Genomic DNA, 19,560 nt, shown 5'->3' on the forward strand with positions numbered 1-19,560 from the left:
AAAAAAAAAAAATCTCAGAAATGAACTCAAATAAATTATATGGATCAAATACGCATATCTATAAACAGATTGATGTTTAAATATAACCAAACATTACCTACAATGTAATAGTCAACTATAAATCACACTACACCATCAGTGTTTCAATAATCACATGTAAAAAGTTTTGGGTGGGGCTAAAATAGCAAGACACTCTGTGATTGGTTAAGATATTTTATCTATTCTAATCACTGATAATTATTAATAACACTTTATTTATATAATTTTTCACCCTCATGTCATTCAAAACCAATTTGACTTAATTTCTACAGTGAAACATGAAAGAAGATATTTAGCAAAATGTGCATGCTGCTCTTTTCCATAATGAAAGTGAAAAGTTAAACCAAGCATCTCCTTTTGTGTTCCACAGAAAAAAAATCAAGCCAGAGGTTTAGGATGACATAAAATAAAGACTATATATTAATTCTGTATGTGAACTATTCCTTTAATTTACACTATAACATCAACAGATTCTCTAAACTACATTCAAAATGATCGCATTTCAGCATATTATGCCACACATCTGGTTAGGGATCAAATTAATCAAATTGTTTGAAATACATAAAGACCAAATCATGAACAGAAAAACAAACACAGGGACAAAAAACTTGTTTCAGATCACCTCAATAAGGTTCCGCACGTGGGCATTGAGTGAGAGCTACACAGAGGGACAGTACCACAGCAACAAGACAAAACAAAACAGACATCAACAAAAAGATAAATCAGACAACAACATGGTTTTGAACTTAAATACACACAAAGGTAAAATTAAATAGCAAAACAGTACCAGAAGTGTCGTTAAAGGGATAGTTCACCCAAAAATGAAAATGTGCTGTTCATTTAGTTTTTTTGAGTAGAACCGTAAAGAAGATTTTTAGCTGAAACTGTGGTCCTTGGTGAATCATAAAATGCAAGTCAATGGCTACCGTGACTTTGAGAGTCAAAAAAGCATATACAGGCAAGACCAAATTAATACCCGTGGCTCCTGACGATATATTGAGGTCTTATGAAGCGAAATGATTGGTCTGTGCAAGAAACGGAACATTATTTCCAACATTATTACCTCTAATTCATAGCTTCAGGCAAACAGGGAAATCGGATTCTTTTCCACAAACTGCTTCTTTCGGATAGTTCATTTAAATGAACTAGTTCAATTCACTCATTTGTTTACGTAATCATGCAAAGACGTATATGCAATTATATTAGTAAGCACCCAATAATGATGGGAAACGTGGATGTTTTACATGTTCAGAGCATATAGTGAATAAACTTGTCTCCATCAACTTTTTACATAAACAATGAGAAACCATAAAACTTTCATTTGGCCCCTTCGTTCAAGTGCTTAGCTCACGTTTGCACATATCAGCGGCTCATTGGTCTTCGGTCCGAGTCAAGCGGCGTCAGATCTGGAGCCCTGAATGAGTTGCCAAAAACCAGCATTACAGGATCATATACACTGATATTTTGGCTCGTTCTGAGTCTGAAAGTGAGTTTTGATTGAGTAACTTGTAGATCTGTGCTGCTCGAGTCGTGAACTGTTTCAGACCGTTCAGTCCGATGTGGTGAACTGGTTTATTCAGTTCACTAAAAAGAATCAGTTCAAAAGAATGATTTGTTCACAAACCGGACATCACTCTGGACCATTTGCCTGGATTACAGGTAATAATGTTGTAAATAATGTTCAGTTTCTTGCACAGATGCATTACAGGATCATATACACTGATATTTTGGCTCGTTCTGAGTCTGAAAGTGAGTTTTGATTGAGTAACTTGTAGATCTGTGCTGCTCGAGTCGTGAACTGTTTCAGACGGTTCAGTCCGATGTGGTGAACTGGTTTATTCAGTTCACTAAAAAGAATCAGTTCAAAAGAATGATTTGTTCGCAAACCGGACATCACTCTGGACCGTTTGCCTGGATTACAGGTAATAATGTTGTAAATAATGTTCAGTTTCTTGCACAGATTGATCGTTTCGCTTCATAAGACCTCAATATATTGTCAGGAGAACTGGTATTAATTTTGCATTGCCTGCATACACTGTAAAAAATTATTGTGATTTTAACAGTAAAAGACTGTAAAAATGCTACAGTAAATACCTGTTAACTGGTTAACAGTAAGTTTCCACACTATATTCGATGAATAAATGTAATTACATTTAATATAATTTTACAGTAAAATACTGTTAAAAATACGGTTTTTGGAAGTGAAAAAGAAAAAGTCATTGTATAATTTACAGTGACAAACTGTAAATTGACACTCCCAGAATTCCCTGCATGACACTTCATATTTGATGTTTTTTTGTTGAAATAACATGTTTTTTCTTAGTTTTTTTCTTATCAGTTGTGTGCAACAGGGTTTAATCTTACATGTAATGTTGTTAGATTAATGTTTATTGCATTATTTCAGAATCATGATGGGGTTTAGTGTTTGTGTGAATGACACTGTGTGAAACCTTCTATATATAAGTATTGCCCTCCTCAGCTCGTAGAAAAGCTGTTTGTGATGAGCTTTGGTTCATCATGTGACTTTCTCATCACCAATATTTTACTTAATGATGCAACAATATTCGTATTACTGCTGTAGCTTGATGCATTTGCATACAACGAGAAAAAATAGGATGCAATTAGATTTTATTCATCAGGAATCGACTGCCATTTTCTTTTGATGCAGTGAACTTCAGCAGGTACCAATGAACCAGTTATTTCACACAATGTTACAGAGTCACATGAGGATGACATCATCAGTCCTAAAGCAATAGTCAGTCAATAAACAGAACACATCAGGGATGGGTGTACAAGAGAGATGACAGAGGAAAGAGAAACAAAAATGAAAATATTCTGAATAAATGGGCTTGTTTTTGAGGCAGCCGTCACACCAGAGAGGATTCTGGGTAATCGTACCTGAGAAGGGATCTCAAAACAAAGCAATCCATGGAGGAACACTTGAGATTACTAAATGATTATTATTATAATCAAGAGATTAATAAGAGATTATTTAAATGAAAAGCATGACATAAAATGAGACATAAATAACTATGTGAATAAAATTTTTTTTATATATAATTTAAAAACAAAATATTAAACATAATAAAATGTAAATATAAAGATAATTTTTAAAAAGTATGATTATGCAAAATACAGAATATAGATTTTTTTTAAAAATATGTATTAAAATATGCAAAATACATGAAAATTATTTTGTGGATTATTATTATTATCAATGTTGAAAACAAAGCTTTTTAGGATTCTCGGATGAATAGAAAGTTCAAAAGAACAGTACTTATTCAAAACAGAAATCTTTTGTAAGATTATAAATACTACATTTACTATCACTTTTGATCAATTTAATGCATTCTTGCTGAATACAAGCCTTCGTTTTATTCTGACCTCAAACCTTCAAAGAGTAGTGTACATCAAATCATATAAACCATAAACACATATATTATAAATAAGCCGGGAGCACAAATGAAGACAATGAACGTGTCAAAGACCTTCATATGTTCAAGTTTATTCCTCTATTTTTAATCATTTGTGTCTATAACATCATTCGATATCTGATTCAGGCATCACTGTTGAGTCTGTATATGCTAAAAATGTGGACGATAAGTTTCATATAGCTCTGTCAGCATGATGAACCTTTCTGTTTGACGCAGGAATGGCCAAAAATAAGATATGATAAATCTGTTTTTTGTTTTGTTCACTGACCATCAATTTTTTGAAAAGATACAAAATACGTGAGATTTGCACAGGGACATGGGAAAGCGGGATTTGCTCCGTTATCTGCTGTGTTTTGTGTCTGTTATCTAGCAAAGTCATTCAGAAGTCCGAATCTCAGCTCGCACACGCGGAAACACGCGGACGGCCTTCCTGAAGGGAAGGTGAATCTGGTATGACTTTATCAGAAAGTCACATGTCAGCGTGTGTGTAAATAGAAGACATTGTTTCTGAGAGTTTGTGTGTGTGAAATCGCATTACTCAGGATAAACCTGTGTGTTTGAGCACCCGTTTTTATTTGATCTGTCACCGCAGGGTGCCTCTGACTGGCGCCCCGTGTCTGAAAACGTGAGACAGTGAAACCATGGTAAACGCAAACAACGAAACATAAACGAGAGAGAGAGAGAGAGAGAGAGACAGACTGACACAGAGAGAGAAAGAGAAGGCAGAGTGGATTTCATCGGCTGCGTGAGGAGGAGGAAAAAGGAGCCGAAAGATATAAACAGTTCCGCTGCTGCTTCCAGAATCCAAGTCACTGCATGACATCATCGCCTGCGGAATCTGAGTCACACTGTGACATCATCGCTTCAGAAGCCAATGCTGCCTTCAAAGTCGATATTTAGTCAAACTACTGTAGGAAAAACCTTTCAATTTCATATTTCATTCTCACATTTCCACAAAGACAGGAAGAGTTTTTAGCACTGTTGCAACAAAATAAAGGGTGAGGAATAATATAATTGAATTTAGCATAATTTAATATAATACAATATTCAAATTTAAGCTTTTTTTGTTGTAAAAAAATTTCTAAAATGCTTGCTGTGATGGCTGATGACGGCCATATTGGGTCCTGTGTTTTGTTAACTAAAAATAAAACTATTAAAAAAAAAATGCATTAATTAAAATTACATTGAAATTAAATAACAATATGGAAATAGCATAAATATGGAAATAGCATAATAACATAAATTTGGATAAGTTCAACTTAAAAACTTAGCAACTAACTGAAATAATAAGTTTAAGTACTAAACCTAAAACTGAAATAAAATAAATAAAAAATAAATAGAAATATATATGAAAAATAATAATAAAAATGACAAAAGCACATAACAAAATTACTAAAACGTAAATGAAAATACATAAAAATATATAAAAATATAAAAATAAATATTACAATATAATTAAAAAAAATATATAAATATAAAATAAAAAAAACTAAAACTGAAATAAATTAAAGATAAATAGAAATTGAAAAAACTAATAAAAAAGACAAAATTACTAAAACGTAAACAAAAAATACATAAAATAATAAATATATAATAAGTATAATAAAAAGTATAATAAAAATTGAAATTGAAAATGAAAGTGTAAATATAAAATCTAATTCAAAATATTAATAATAATAATAAGAAGAAGAAGAATATTAAAATAACACTGATTGGGGCAGTGATTCTTAAATAAAAATTGTAAACATGAATACCAAATTTATTCAAAATCGATGTTATTCAAATTTACAATTATTAACAGTATTAAAAATGAATAAATATAAATAAATAAATATTATTGATAGGTCTATAATATTATAGATAAATATAAAAAATAAACATTTTATAATATAACCACTGTATCCTATCCAGAAACCAGAATTTATTTAATTAATTAATTAATTAATTACAACTAGAATCACTGCCAAATAAATAACATAAAATAAAGAAATAAATTAATAAAATCTTTTTTTCCTTATAAAATCATCTCGGGGCACAGAAAAATCCCCCTAACTGAAGAATCACCTACATATGATTATTCAGTCATGACTTAAAAGCAGCATTAGTCAAATCAATGGGTTGTTTTGCATTTAGAATATGATGCAAAAACCACCTCAAAATGATAATTCGGCTCCTTTTTCTTTATGCAAATGAACAATGACATGACAGCACAGGCGATGACAGGCACAGAGCGGCACACACACACACACACACACTCACATGAACACGCATGTGGAAGACGTGGATCGCCAGCATGCACGGATACTTACCCCGCGCCGGAGGCTCCTGAAGCAGTGCATTTTGGACTTCGAGGTCATGAGGTCGTTGAATCGGTGGGACAGGGGCTCCTTGGACTGTTTGGGGGTCTGGGGAGTGGGGCAGGGGTCAGGGGTCACAGCAGAAGGTGAGGGAGGGTCAGGGGGGGGCTGGCGAGGTACGGGGGACGTTAACAGGGACATAAGCTACCGGTAAGACACGAGCCACAGAGCAGCGACCAGTGAGTGAGAGAGGTTTACAGAGAGAGAGAGAGAGAGAGAGAGAGAGGGTGGGACCAAATCGATCCGGAAAGAGGTAAACAAAAAAGGAGGGGGAACACAAAACAAGAGAAATAAGGACCCAAAAATGAAACGAATTAATCAATTAATCAATTAATAGAACAAAGGAGAACGCAAACTTAAAAGGAACGTAAAAGAAACGGCAACTGAAAGAAACGCGCTGCAGCTGTGGTGTTATTAACCCTGTGAGCGAGAGAGTTAGTGCGTTAAACTCTGTCCTGTACATCAGGGGTCACATGCAGGGGTCAGATCACTGCAGAACCATTTGAAGGGACGGTTCACCCAAAAATAAACATCACCTCAGTGACTGTCGGTCTTCCGTGGAACATAAAAGGTGATTTTTCAATGTAATGGAAGCAAATGGGGACCATGGGCTTCAAAAATGACAAAAAGCCCTGTAAAAGTAGTGCATATGACTATATTCCAGGTCTTCTGAAACCAAACAACAGCTTTGTGTGAGAAAAAGACCTAAAGTCATTATTCACTAATAATCTATCACCGATAATTCACCTTTTTGTCAGTTAAGTTTAAATTTTAAGTACTTTTATTGGTAGGATTGTGTTTGCATGGCAATAACAATAAACAAATATTACTGAAATAATTAATAATTTATTTTATTTACAGTATATCTATATATATAGTCATTTATCAATATATTATGAAGAAAGAAACAAAATAATACATTTATTTATTTACTTATTTAATTTATTTAAAAATAGAAATATTAGTTTAGCAAATGTAAAAAATGATATTAGAAAAATATATATATTAGAAAAAATACTGAAATTATAAAATAAAATGTAAAAAATAATAACAATAATTAACAAGTGTGCATGTGTGTTTGTGTGTATTAGTCATTTTTCAATACATTATGAAGAAAACAATCAAAATAAATAAAATAAAAATAAGATTTAAACATTCAATACATTACGAATAAAAAAAATGTAATATATGCACATGGACGGACTTTGGTTATATTGATCAAAGCAGTAGTTGGTTTCTGACGGTGTGCAGCTGAAAAATGAATTTTAGCTACAGTCTTCCACCAGTAACATCTGCATTTGATCTGTTTTTTTAAGAACTATAAATCTCTGGCAGTTTGTCAAAGTATTTCTCGCCTTTTTGTCACTTTTTGAAGTTTGACAGTCATGGTCACCATCCACTTTCATTGCATGGCAAAAGAGCAGCATAAATGTTCCTTTTCTCTTTTTGTGTTCCAAGAAAGAAAGTCAGTCAATGAGGGTGAGCAGATGATGACAGCGTTTTAATTTCTGGCTGAACTGTCCCTTTAACAATCGTTGCATGCACAGCACACACACACACTCCTCTACAGCACAAAAACTGATTTCACTGATTTCTCTCTCTCTTTCACTTTCTTATTAGCGAGCTCCCCAAAGCGTAATGGAGAAATTAATGAGCATGCATTCTGGGAGAGCTCACATTAACGGTTTAGTTCCCAACAGACTAGACAACCTGCTAAAACATCACAGACAAAATCTGCCCTCTATGCATTAGGAAAAACCGAGATAAGTCGAAATCTACACAAGTGTGCCCAGTAGCACAGGAAATCTAAATTACGTGTGCAATAATGCACTTACGATGGAAGTCCATTGAGCAATGTGTCGCATAACCAGAAGTAGTCCTACCACTGAAATAATTATTTACACAACTTTACAACTCAAATAACATATTTTGCACAAAATAAATAATTGCTTCAGAATAAATATGAGATGCACATTTTTTATTTTAACCCTACCAGAATATCTTGCCCTATTTTAGTATTATTTATATACTATTAAAGCATTAATTCATATTTTGAATTAGCTTTTATTTTATATTTCCATTTTAATTTTTACAAATGTTATGTGCTATTGTCATTTTAAATGGTAATTAAAATAGCTAAATCTATATAAAAAAAATACTTTAGGTAAAAATAATTGATAAGAAAAAAAAACAATAAGTAAAAACAAATAGCAAGCCAATTCCATAAATTACACTAGGCATTGCTATTTACATTTTATTTTTTATTTATTCAATTATTTTTTAGTAATTTAAGTACATCAACCTGTTTTATTTCAGTTTTTTTCCATTTAAATTTTTTTTTTTAGGTGAAATATATCTAATATGTATATTTTGTTTTATTACAGCTTTATTTTACTTAACGTGAAAATTATTTCACTCTTTTAGATCTACTTAACAACACTTCTGGCCCACAGACTTCCCATGTAAGAGCATTACTGTAAACAGCATTTCTCCTTGTTTTTCCAAAGTTGAGCTGATTCCTGTGGTAATCAACAGCATGTCACAGATGCTGCCAACACAGCTTAACTCGTACTGAACCCAGACGATTCCTATAATCTTTACCGTCATATATAAACACAAGAAACATTTCAACATCTAACCCTCTAGAACATTCTAATTTTGTCAATATCATCTGCTTGCCTTTCATGCATAAACACCATTAATCATATCCAGTCCTGCACGAGATGTGTGTGTGTTTAGTGTTTAGACGAATATTATTGAATGTGGTTTCTAAGTAAAGTCTCCTAATAATGTTTTGTGTTACACACACAGGATAGACGTGAACTGACAAACACAGGCTATGATTGGAACAGCATACTACATACTTCTATTACTTTTTAGGCACTATGTGCGATATGCAAATGTCCTACTAACATTTGCCAAAATGCACATGATATCCCATAATGCAATGCGCAAAAGTTCCATTTCCAGTGTGAAGAGAACATAAACTGCAGTATTTCACAGACACAGCCAAATGTCGCTACAGTTTTACACAAAACTAAAGTGCAATAAATGCACTAAAAATGCAAATAACATTTGGATGCCACTTGCCGAATTAAATATGATGTGATGAGATCATGTGAGCACAATCTATATTGTAATGTTTTGCGAATAAATATGAGATGCACATTTTTTATTTTAACCCTACCAGAATATCTTGCCCTATTTTAGTATTATTTATATACTATTAAAGCATTAATTCATATTTTGAATTAGCTTTTATTTTATATTTCCATTTTAATTTTTACAAATGTTATGTGCTATTGTCATTTTAAATGGTAATTAAAATAGCTAAATCTATATAAAAAAAATACTTTAGGTAAAAATAATTGATAAGAAAAAAAAACAATAAGTAAAAACAAATAGCAAGCCAATTCCATAAATTACACTAGGCATTGCTATTTACATTTTATTTTTTATTTATTCAATTATTTTTTAGTAATTTAAGTACATCAACCTGTTTTATTTCAGTTTTTTTCCATTTCAATTTTTTTTTGTTTAGGTGAAATATATCTAATATGTATATTTTGTTTTATTACAGCTTTATTTTACTTAACGTGAAAATTATTTCACTCTTTTAGATCTACTTAACAACACTTCTGGCCCACAGACTTCCCATGTAAGAGCATTACTGTAAACAGCATTTCTCCTTGTTTTTCCAAAGTTGAGCTGATTCCTGTGGTAATCAACAGCATGTCACAGATGCTGCCAACACAGCTTAACTCGTACTGAACCCAGACGATTCCTATAATCTTTACCGTCATATATAAACACAAGAAACATTTCAACATCTAACCCTCTAGAACATTCTAATTTTGTCAATATCATCTGCTTGCCTTTCATGCATAAACACCATTAATCATATCCAGTCCTGCACGAGATGTGTGTGTGTTTAGTGTTTAGACGAATATTATTGAATGTGGTTTCTAAGTAAAGTCTCCTAATAATGTTTTGTGTTACACACACAGGATAGACGTGAACTGACAAACACAGGCTATGATTGGAACAGCATACTACATACTTCTATTACTTTTTAGGCACTATGTGCGATATGCAAATGTCCTACTAACATTTGCCAAAATGCACATGATATCCCATAATGCAATGCGCAAAAGTTCCATTTCCAGTGTGAAGAGAACATAAACTGCAGTATTTCACAGACACAGCCAAATGTCGCTACAGTTTTACACAAAACTAAAGTGCAATAAATGCACTAAAAATGCAAATAACATTTGGATGCCACTTGCCGAATTAAATATGATGTGATGAGATCATGTGAGCACAATCTATATTGTAATGTTTTGCATAAATTAAAATAAATATATAAATATAGTATGCATTTATGTACTGTATTTGAAAGTCTCTTATGCTCACCAAGGCAGCATTTATTTGATAAAAAATACAGTAAAAATAGCAATTTTGTAAAATATTATTACAATTTAAAATAACTGCTTTCTATTGTAATATATTTTAAAATATAATTTATTCCTTTAATGCAAAGCTGCATTTTCAGCATCATTACTCCAGTCTTCAGTGTCACATGATCCTTCAGAAATCAGTCTAATATGCTGATTTGCTGCAACATTTCTTACTATTATTCAGGTCGAAAACAGTCGTGCTACTACATATTTTGGTGTTTTCTTAATATTTTGTGTATTCTGAATGAATAGAAAATTCAAAATAACAGCTATAACATTATAGATGTCTTTACTATCACTTTTAATCAATTTAATGCATCCTTGCTGACTAAAATCATTCATTTCTTTCGTATTGACTTCAAACTAACTAAACAATCATAAACAGTATACAGTATATACTGCACAGTATGAACTAGTTTTCCATTCCGCCCATAGCCACACAGACACACCTCATTAATTATATATGACAGTGTTAATGCTCACATCCTGGTCCTGCGAGGTTAGGCGGGGTTTGGACTGAGCATGCTCAGTAAGAGCGGAGCCTTTGACACAAACGTCAAAGGTCACAAGAAGACAGAGGAAGACGAGGAAAAGGAAGAAGAATGTGGTTACCATGAGAACAGCACCGATGGGTGGCCGGAGAAGGAAGTTACTCTCGGTTTGAAAGGACAACACAGGAATAAAGGCTTTAGAGTTACGTTTCTCTGCAAAGGTCAAAGGTGAGGCCTCTCGGGCCGGTGCATTAGTACGTCAGGATGAACGTGGAGCTTATTTTTCGTGCAGGTGAACACAGGGAAGGGAAAGGAAAGGAGAACGATGGTGGCAAACGAATAACAATATCTACAGATACTACAATAAAACTAGACAAATTCAAACTAATAAACAAGCACAAACTAAAACAAAACTCACATAAACACATAAAACAATCACTCTCATGAGGTATCAGATCAGTCTGTGCTGTTCATATTTACTTGAGTTTTGTTTTCAGTCCAATCCAAGTAACTGCGAGTGAATGTGACGCCGGTGTGTGTTACCTTGTTTTTCTTAATGAAAGGCCAGAGAGTTTTGCTCTTGCTCTTGCTGGAACGGTCCACTTTGCTGTCCGAGCGTGAGTTAGTGAGGCTGGTCTCAGACACCGTCCTCTTCATCGCCTGACCATAGTCTTCAAACTCCACATCGCCAGGAGGCTCGAACCCAGACTTATACGACTCTATGACCTGAGAGGAGTCCTGCGGGGGAAAGACAGCACAGATAGTCTTAAGGCTTGTTCACACCGGGACGAATATCGCGCGCGATTATCGCCAACGTTTAACGCCTCGTGACTAAACAATTTGAGTTTAGTTTAGTCACATTAACTAACACACATTTAGTTAATGTGAGTGTGCACACCGACGCGCAAAACGTGAGGCCTAAACGCGTCATTTTTTTAAAAACGCCTCGGGCTCGTTTTTTTGGTTTGACGCACCGCGTTAAAAACTGTTCGACCAATGAGATTGACGCTTTTGTTCAGGTGCCTGGAGCTGCTGAAGTTACAGTAAAACATGACTTGGTGGCGCTCAAGCACAAAACGGTCTTGCTGAGCACACATTTATGCTGGTCTCATTGGTGTCTGAACACAGAGGGCTTTATGACAAACGCGTCAGCGACTACAAAAATCTCAATGAGTTGTTATGAAGAGGAATTGCAGATCAAATAGGATTTGATGTGTACCGGGCTATTTCTGTTTTTCATTAAGCGCCATCTAATGTCAGGGAGTGAATTTGCACATTCACTCGGCTAATCGCCAACGAAAATCGCTTGGGTATGAACACAAAAGACGCGTCGAAAAACGTCGGCGATAAGCGCGCGCGATAATCGTCCCGGTGTGTACGAGGCTTTACTGTGTGACTACAGTTTTTATTAATATTTTGAATTCGATTAAATTTTTATATTTTTTGTATTCACTTAAATTTTTGTTAAAGTTTAAGTAATTTTATTTGTTTAATTTTATTGTTATTCATTTTTATTATTATTTTTAAATATGTAAATTTAGTATATATTAATTTTTAGTATTTTTTTATTACTTCAAAAAAATGTTGTATTGGCAACTAGTTAAAATTATAAATATATATATATATATATATATAATATATTTCTTGACATTTTTTGTTTCTTTTTGAGGATGCCTCTAAAAGGAGGTTTTGTCAGATTTAGGTCATTTCTGAAGATGTTTTGTCCTAAAAAGCAACTGTATAGTCAGAGACAACAACCACTTGCCGTTTCATTTGCAGAATATATTATATCTATATCTAGATACATCATTTCTATAATTTCTAAAAACATAATTGCATTGTCAGTAAATAATTAAAAAGCCAGAAAATATATTTGAAAAACATTTCAGAGATTATTAATTTCATCAGAGGAGATTTAAGAGTCTTTATAGACCGCATATTTAACTTGTCGCAAACGATAATAAGGCTGTAAAGGATAAATAAAGTACAAAGACTTCAATATGTCATATTGTGTCACTATTACTTATATCCTTATTTCAATATTATATTATTGAAATTTCTAATGAGCTATGTTTGGGGCCAGTAAGATCTTTTTCTTTTTTTAATACTTCATTTTTTTATTAGCCAAGAAGGCATTAAATTGATCAAAAAGGAAATTTTTAATGTTACTTACCAAAGATTTCAATTTCAAATAAATGCCGTTCTTTTTTTTTTACTTTCTTTTTAGCAAAGAATCATGAAAAAAGTTTACACACACAAAAAAAACTGTTTTCAACTGTTAATAATATTTAATGATAATAAATGTTTCTTGAGCAGCAAATCAGCATATTAGAATAATTTCTGAAGGATCATGTGACACTGAAGACTGGCGTAAAATAAATGACATTTTACAACATATTCAAAATTAAAGTTTTACTGTATTTCTAATCAAATAAATGCAGCCTTGATGAGCATAAGAGACTTCTTTCAAAAACGTTTAAACAACAGTTTTAGACATTTCACAGCCTTGATTTCTGCATTTTCATAATCTGCAAATTATGCTTGCGTCATATGAAGGATCAGGTATCAGTGATTTACGATAATCTAATCCATTTGAATAAACAGCCAGAGACTGATCCTGGATCAGTGTTAGAATCAGTAATAGGGTCAGTAATGTCTTGTTCAACCCAGATTGAGTTTCTATGCGAGAATGAGAGGTATTTGAGACAGAAAGTCACGAGTGAGTCAGTATGAGTGTGTTACTAACATTCTTGGATTCGATGGACTCGGCCGCTTGTGTTATTCCATCCAGGCATTTCCCGATGATGGGCAGAATCTGTCGGTCGACCTCTGCAAACGTCTTCAGCGACTCACCCATTCGCTCGATCCTCTTCTCCTCCATCGCCTGGATCTTCTGCTCACAACACACACATACAGAGTTAGTGTGTGTATTTCTGAATAGAGAGCTGCGAGATCATGCAAACTGCCTTTTGGGGTGTGTTTATGCTGTTACCTAATTTGCATCATTCACAATAGTGAATTCATAAATAATGCAAATAAATGAATGATGATATTAGAAGCTAATTCATTCTCAGTACATGTTTCTGTGCGTGTGTGTGCACCTGGAAAATATTAGGGATGATGGTGTAATAATGTTCGTTCTGTTCCTGGTTGAACTTCTGCAGGTATGAGGAATATTCATTCTTGCTGTCAGAAGCCATCTGGTGTCTCATCTGAGCCTGCTGCCGTGCCTAAAAGAGAGAGAGGATGAAATATTACTGATTATGCAATATCATTTTATTAATTATACCCCTAAAAACACACAAACTTAAACACGTGCAAGCCTACACATGATTTCACATCTTCCTACATCCTTGCGACAACATTCACATTCAAAATAATCATGCATTTTCTAAATTCGTAACCAACTCAAACGTGTCTTATGTTGAATATTCAGTTATGAGATTTTTAACCAATGAGATTTCATTGTAGGCGGGGCTACCTGGTGCGATGATGCAGAAATCAATAAAAAGACATAAAAAACTCTCATTTAAATGGAAGATATAGTTTTATCGCTGTGACTAGGGAATGTAGTGCACTCAAAATAACACACTTTTGTTTTCAGACTCAATGACTTCCCCTAAATTTACTCACAAACCTCAAAATCCACCCGCACTGATCCATACAGAAGTGTTTATACACACTTATGTGTCAAACGCCAGATATGACATATATGAAAATCTAAAAGAAAACTGCAAGATATAAACACCCTACACAACACTCAAGAGTTCTTGTGGGTTGAAGAAACACACAAATGCATGCTGCTGAGGTAAATGCGATTCTAAAGTATATTAATGCATTTTAATGCACATAGTTTAAGGGGACGATACAGAGAAAGCAGTGTCATGTTAACCACATCCGGATCCGATTCTAGGAAATCACTCTGGTTAACCTGTGGTTCAGTGTTGCCATGGAAACACTCTAACTTCACCAGCAGCAGACATGTGCATGAGCCGACGGGAAGTTCAGAAAAATATCCCCGAAAATTATATTTGCACTGAATGAAAATGTATCAAAATAATTTAGAGCAGATTTGTAGTTGTATTTGATTAGAGTGATCTGTGTCTCAAAGGGTTAGTTCACCCAAAAATGAAAATTAGCCCACAAATTACTCACCTTCAAGTCATCCTAGGTGTATATGACGCATGTATATGCAGGCGCAAGCTACATTAAAGTGATTATTCCGTTTTGAATATGGATATTTTTCTTACAAAAACGCATTGATTCGCTACAGGAGGTCTTTGTTCACCCCCCGGAGCCGTGTGAGACACTTTATTTTTATGGATGGGTGCTTTTTATTTAACTTCTTTTGGACTGATGCATGCAACACCCGCTGAGTGGCATTAAACAGCTTGAAAGATCAAAGACAATTTTTAATATAACTCCGACTGGATTCGTCTGAAAGAAGAAAGTCATATACACCTAGGATGACTTGAGGGTGAGTAATTTGTGGGTTAATTTAAATTTTTGGGTGAACTAACCCTTTAATATCACTGCTTGTGCATTACATTTTTTTCTTAAATATAAGAATATTTAAATGTAATGGTATTGCATTCAAATATTTACATAATGTTTAGAATATATAACATATATTCATGTAGTTTTTATATTTTTTTATTTCATACAAAATTAAATAAATAAAATCTACAATATATAAATATAATACAATAATATCTTATTTTTATTTTTATTATTATTTTAAATTGTATATTTTTTGCATTGGAAATGTACATTTCATATTATAAATTAGAAATATTATTTAAGTATTTAAATTAGCTATTCTTACATTTAAATATTCTTATATTTAAGAAAAATTTAAGCAGTGAGTGATATAACTTCATACAAAATTAAAAATAATAACATACAAAATATAAATAAATATAATACAATATATTATTTTTTATTTTATATTACAAATGCACATTTCATATTCTATATCATAAATATTATATTTATATTTATGATTAAATATTAAACTAAATATTAAAAATGTAATATTCATACATTTAAATATTCTTATATTTAAGAACAAATTTGTAATTGACAAGCAGTGAGTGATGATACAGTTCATTATATTTAAATAATCTAATTATAAATAATATAAACAAACTGATAATAATATAAACATAAATTATATATATACAGATACTGATGATTCCTAAACACGCACAAACACACACCTCCTTAGTAAACTGTGATATGGTGAGCTGACATTTATATATGGACCAGCAGAACAGGAAGCTTTACATCTTTAAATATTCATGCCTGGAGCGATGTGACTGGTGGAGCAGCAGCGCAGACAAACGTTAATCAAGCCTGTGATTGGGTGGCTGTTCTGCAGGTGTGTCGTGTGGGCGTGGCCATGGCTGGACAGGAAGCAACAGTGTCCCGACACACAGATACACACGCACACACACAGACCTGCCGCCGTGCACCTACCTTATGGTAACATCGCTTCAAGGCATGATTTAAAAAAAACACATACGCATTAGTTAACTTAGGCTACTCATGAGTTAGTACTTAAATCTACACTTTAACATGACATTAATATCTGACACAAACCGCTCGACAACACATCAAATGAATGCAAACAAACCAACATGTGTCAAAACCACATGACCCTTGAACACATAAACAGACCGGCTGCGTTCATGAAATACAAGCATACTGCTTAATACATACTATTTAAAAAACAAAAATATGTTAAACAGTGTATTAGTATGCAATTGTAACTAAATCTATCATATAGTAACTTGCAAACTGCCTTGTTATTGTCAAACAACCTCATTATGGTGCATGTTTATTTCAGTAACTGACGTCTAGTCATCATCTCCGCATTTCTAAATCAGTATTGTGTAAAAAATGTCAGACTTTTGGCATTCTGAGCTTTGGCGAATCAAAAAATTAGTCATGAAAGAGATAAAAATTGTGGTTTATGTTACTTTCGGTTTATGCGTCTATGTAAATAAAAGATGAAGTCAAGATGCATTGCATTGTGGGATGCAGTACTCTGGTAATATGCATCGTCCAGGTATTCCATACCTTCATATTCCAAATACTGTACATAGTATACATACTGTAAACTGCAGAAATAGTATGCTACTCTAAATGCAGTCACTCACTAATTGAGCCAATGCAGCTGTTGTACCTTTACTGACCCTGAAACGTCTGCGTTTCTCATTAATGGAAGGGATCTGAAAGATTGGCTTTGCATTGGACTTTTTGGACTCTCACACAAGCTACCTGAAAGATCTCTGGAGTTCCTCACTACCTGACCGTTAAATGACAAAAAATGCTCTCTGGACTCCTGGAAGCAGGAGCTCTTTTCCACATCTGAATACTTTGGAAATTTCTCTTTGTTCGACTCAAGCAATCACAGAGACATCTGCCCAGCACACGCTCTGGAACAAAGAACGATTAAAAATGAGTAAAGAGAATGTAGGCGATGTTGCCTGTCCTGTGTGACTCCACAGTCCTACACACACAGACACACACACGGTCGAGTTTCCACACAGTGCCACGGCAGCAGTGTGAGACAGTGATGGATGTGTTAAGATGAAGTGAAGGGAAAAACAGACACATGTGAATCACTCGGGCTGTATCAGTTCATCACTTTTTCATCTTATATAAACCAACTATGTGAGATGATGATAGCAATGAAATCATCATCAGATTAATTATAAACCTTAGTTTCATTCAGCTGACACACAATCTATCTATCTATCATTTTTATTAATCATATGGTAGACAGAACAACAGATGGAAGGACAGACAGACAGACAGACAGATAGATAGATAGATAGACAGACAGACAGACAGAGAGAGGGACAGATGGACAGACAGACGGACAGACAGAGGGACAGACAGACAGATAGACAGATAGACAGAGGGACAGAGATAGGCAGATAGATAGACAAGACAGACAGACAGACAGACAGACAGTTTGTGGTTTCTATATAATTATATATCATCACTTCTGTCTTATTACTGTTAAAATATTCCCAGTGGCGAAACTGGTGTTTTCTTCTTCAGGAATACTGGATGATGTATGATTCCTTATCAGACGCTCTTACCTTCTCCACGTCTGCTTTCGTCACGTTGATGTCTGCGTCCAACTTCTCAAAGTACTGCTGGGCTCGATCTGCTTCCTTACAGTCCCGCTCAAACTTCCTCTTACACTGCGCACACACACACACGTGTGTTAAAGCATGGCAGAACACACTGCTCTAGATTCATGTACACACAAATGTTCAGATGCAGAGCACTCAGAGTTTAATTAGCACACTCACACATGAACAGATGTGTGAAGTTCTGCAGTATAATACATGCTCATCCATTATCACACTGTTTATCCTTCATCTCACGCTCACACTCATTTATTTGAAGGGACAATCAACATTTGTGTTCGCACTGACCATTGAATCATCCGATCAGGCAAACACACACAATGAGCTCATTCTTACACACGGACACATACAGGCAGGGCTCTCTCGTTCTCTCACATACACACACTGAATCAACAAACAACCAGAGCACTCTGCTAACAACGACACAATCCATCTCTAACACCACACACTCTGAGACAGTGGGTGTACAGAGGAATGTCCTGATATATCCTGTCTGCTTCAGTGTGTGTGTGTGATCAGAGGGACATCTCTCACACACACACACACAGTATCTAATGCACTAAGTGGTTATCTTAGCTTTTTGTACATTTACTATGGTAATAGCATTGTGTAGTTTGAAGCATGGCATGGTATATGAATATGAAAATCACTCAGCATGGAATACAGCTAGTTTAAGTTGAACTGAAACTTAAAATTATAAATAATATAGTAATAATAGTTTATTTTATTTGTTGTTCATATACCAAGTGCCATAAAAGTCACCAAGTTTCGTACCAATCCGATGAAGCTACGATTTCAAAATGTAAAATTTTTTGGTCAAAAGTGACCGAAGACCTATAACATAATATACTGACAGAGCGACAGACAGATAAACAGATGCAGACAGAGTATAAATATTACTCTATATATATTCAGTATTTGTAAGTCACTTTGGTTAAAGGCTAAATGATAAATATAAATAATGTCATTAAATTATATAATTTTATTTAATTATTTATTTTATATTATTTATATTAATATTATTAATAATCATTCATAATTACAAATAAGTAATAATTATTTGCATTAAATATTACATTTATTACATTACATAATTTATTTTGCTATTATTAAGTAATAATTGTTAGAAATTACAATTTATATTAATTATTATCAATATGTATATACATTTTAAATTTTTATTTTATAATATTTATTTATATTTTATATTATTTTATTTGATTATTTATTATTTACTTTAATATAAGTCAATAGTTATTATTTTATATAATTACTTTCTGAAACTTATAAATTATAAGTTCAATTATTTATTTTAATATAAGATACGCACTATACATATTCCTTATTTGTAAGTCACTTTAGCTAAAAGCATCTGTGTATTATTTATTTTAATATAAGATACGCACAATACATATTCCTTATATAATCACTTATTGTGCATCATTGTAAATGTGATTTTTGCTTGTCTATATTATTTTCTGTCTATATTAGAATCGACAAAATGTCACATTCCTGATTGATATTTATATACACACACATACATAAATATGCATGTATATATTATATACAGTATATATATAGATATATATATATATATATGTGTATATATACGTGTG

At 33.4% G+C, this 19,560-nt stretch overlaps 1 protein-coding gene across 1 annotated transcript in view; it reads right to left on the reverse strand.

Annotated features, from left to right (window-relative positions):
• The window catches only part of LOC107585433 (formin-binding protein 1-like), a 53,724-nt gene that overhangs the window by 5,904 nt on the left and 28,260 nt on the right, over positions 1-19,560 (reverse strand). Inside the window, exons 5-11 of the mRNA XM_016272451.1 lie at positions 17,891-17,995; positions 13,880-14,008; positions 13,525-13,671; positions 11,246-11,516; positions 10,900-11,039; positions 5,783-5,974; positions 662-697 (exon numbers count right to left, since the gene is read on the reverse strand). Coding sequence (XP_016127937.1) covers positions 662-697; positions 5,783-5,974; positions 10,900-11,039; positions 11,246-11,516; positions 13,525-13,671; positions 13,880-14,008; positions 17,891-17,995 — 1,020 coding nt within the window. The remainder of the gene's footprint in view (positions 1-661; positions 698-5,782; positions 5,975-10,899; positions 11,040-11,245; positions 11,517-13,524; positions 13,672-13,879; positions 14,009-17,890; positions 17,996-19,560) is intronic.

Source organism: Sinocyclocheilus grahami, unplaced genomic scaffold, assembly GCF_001515645.1.
Source record: "Sinocyclocheilus grahami isolate Dianchi unplaced genomic scaffold, SAMN03320097.WGS_v1.1 scaffold70.1, whole genome shotgun sequence".
Classification (NCBI taxonomy): domain Eukaryota; kingdom Metazoa; phylum Chordata; class Actinopteri; order Cypriniformes; family Cyprinidae; genus Sinocyclocheilus; species Sinocyclocheilus grahami.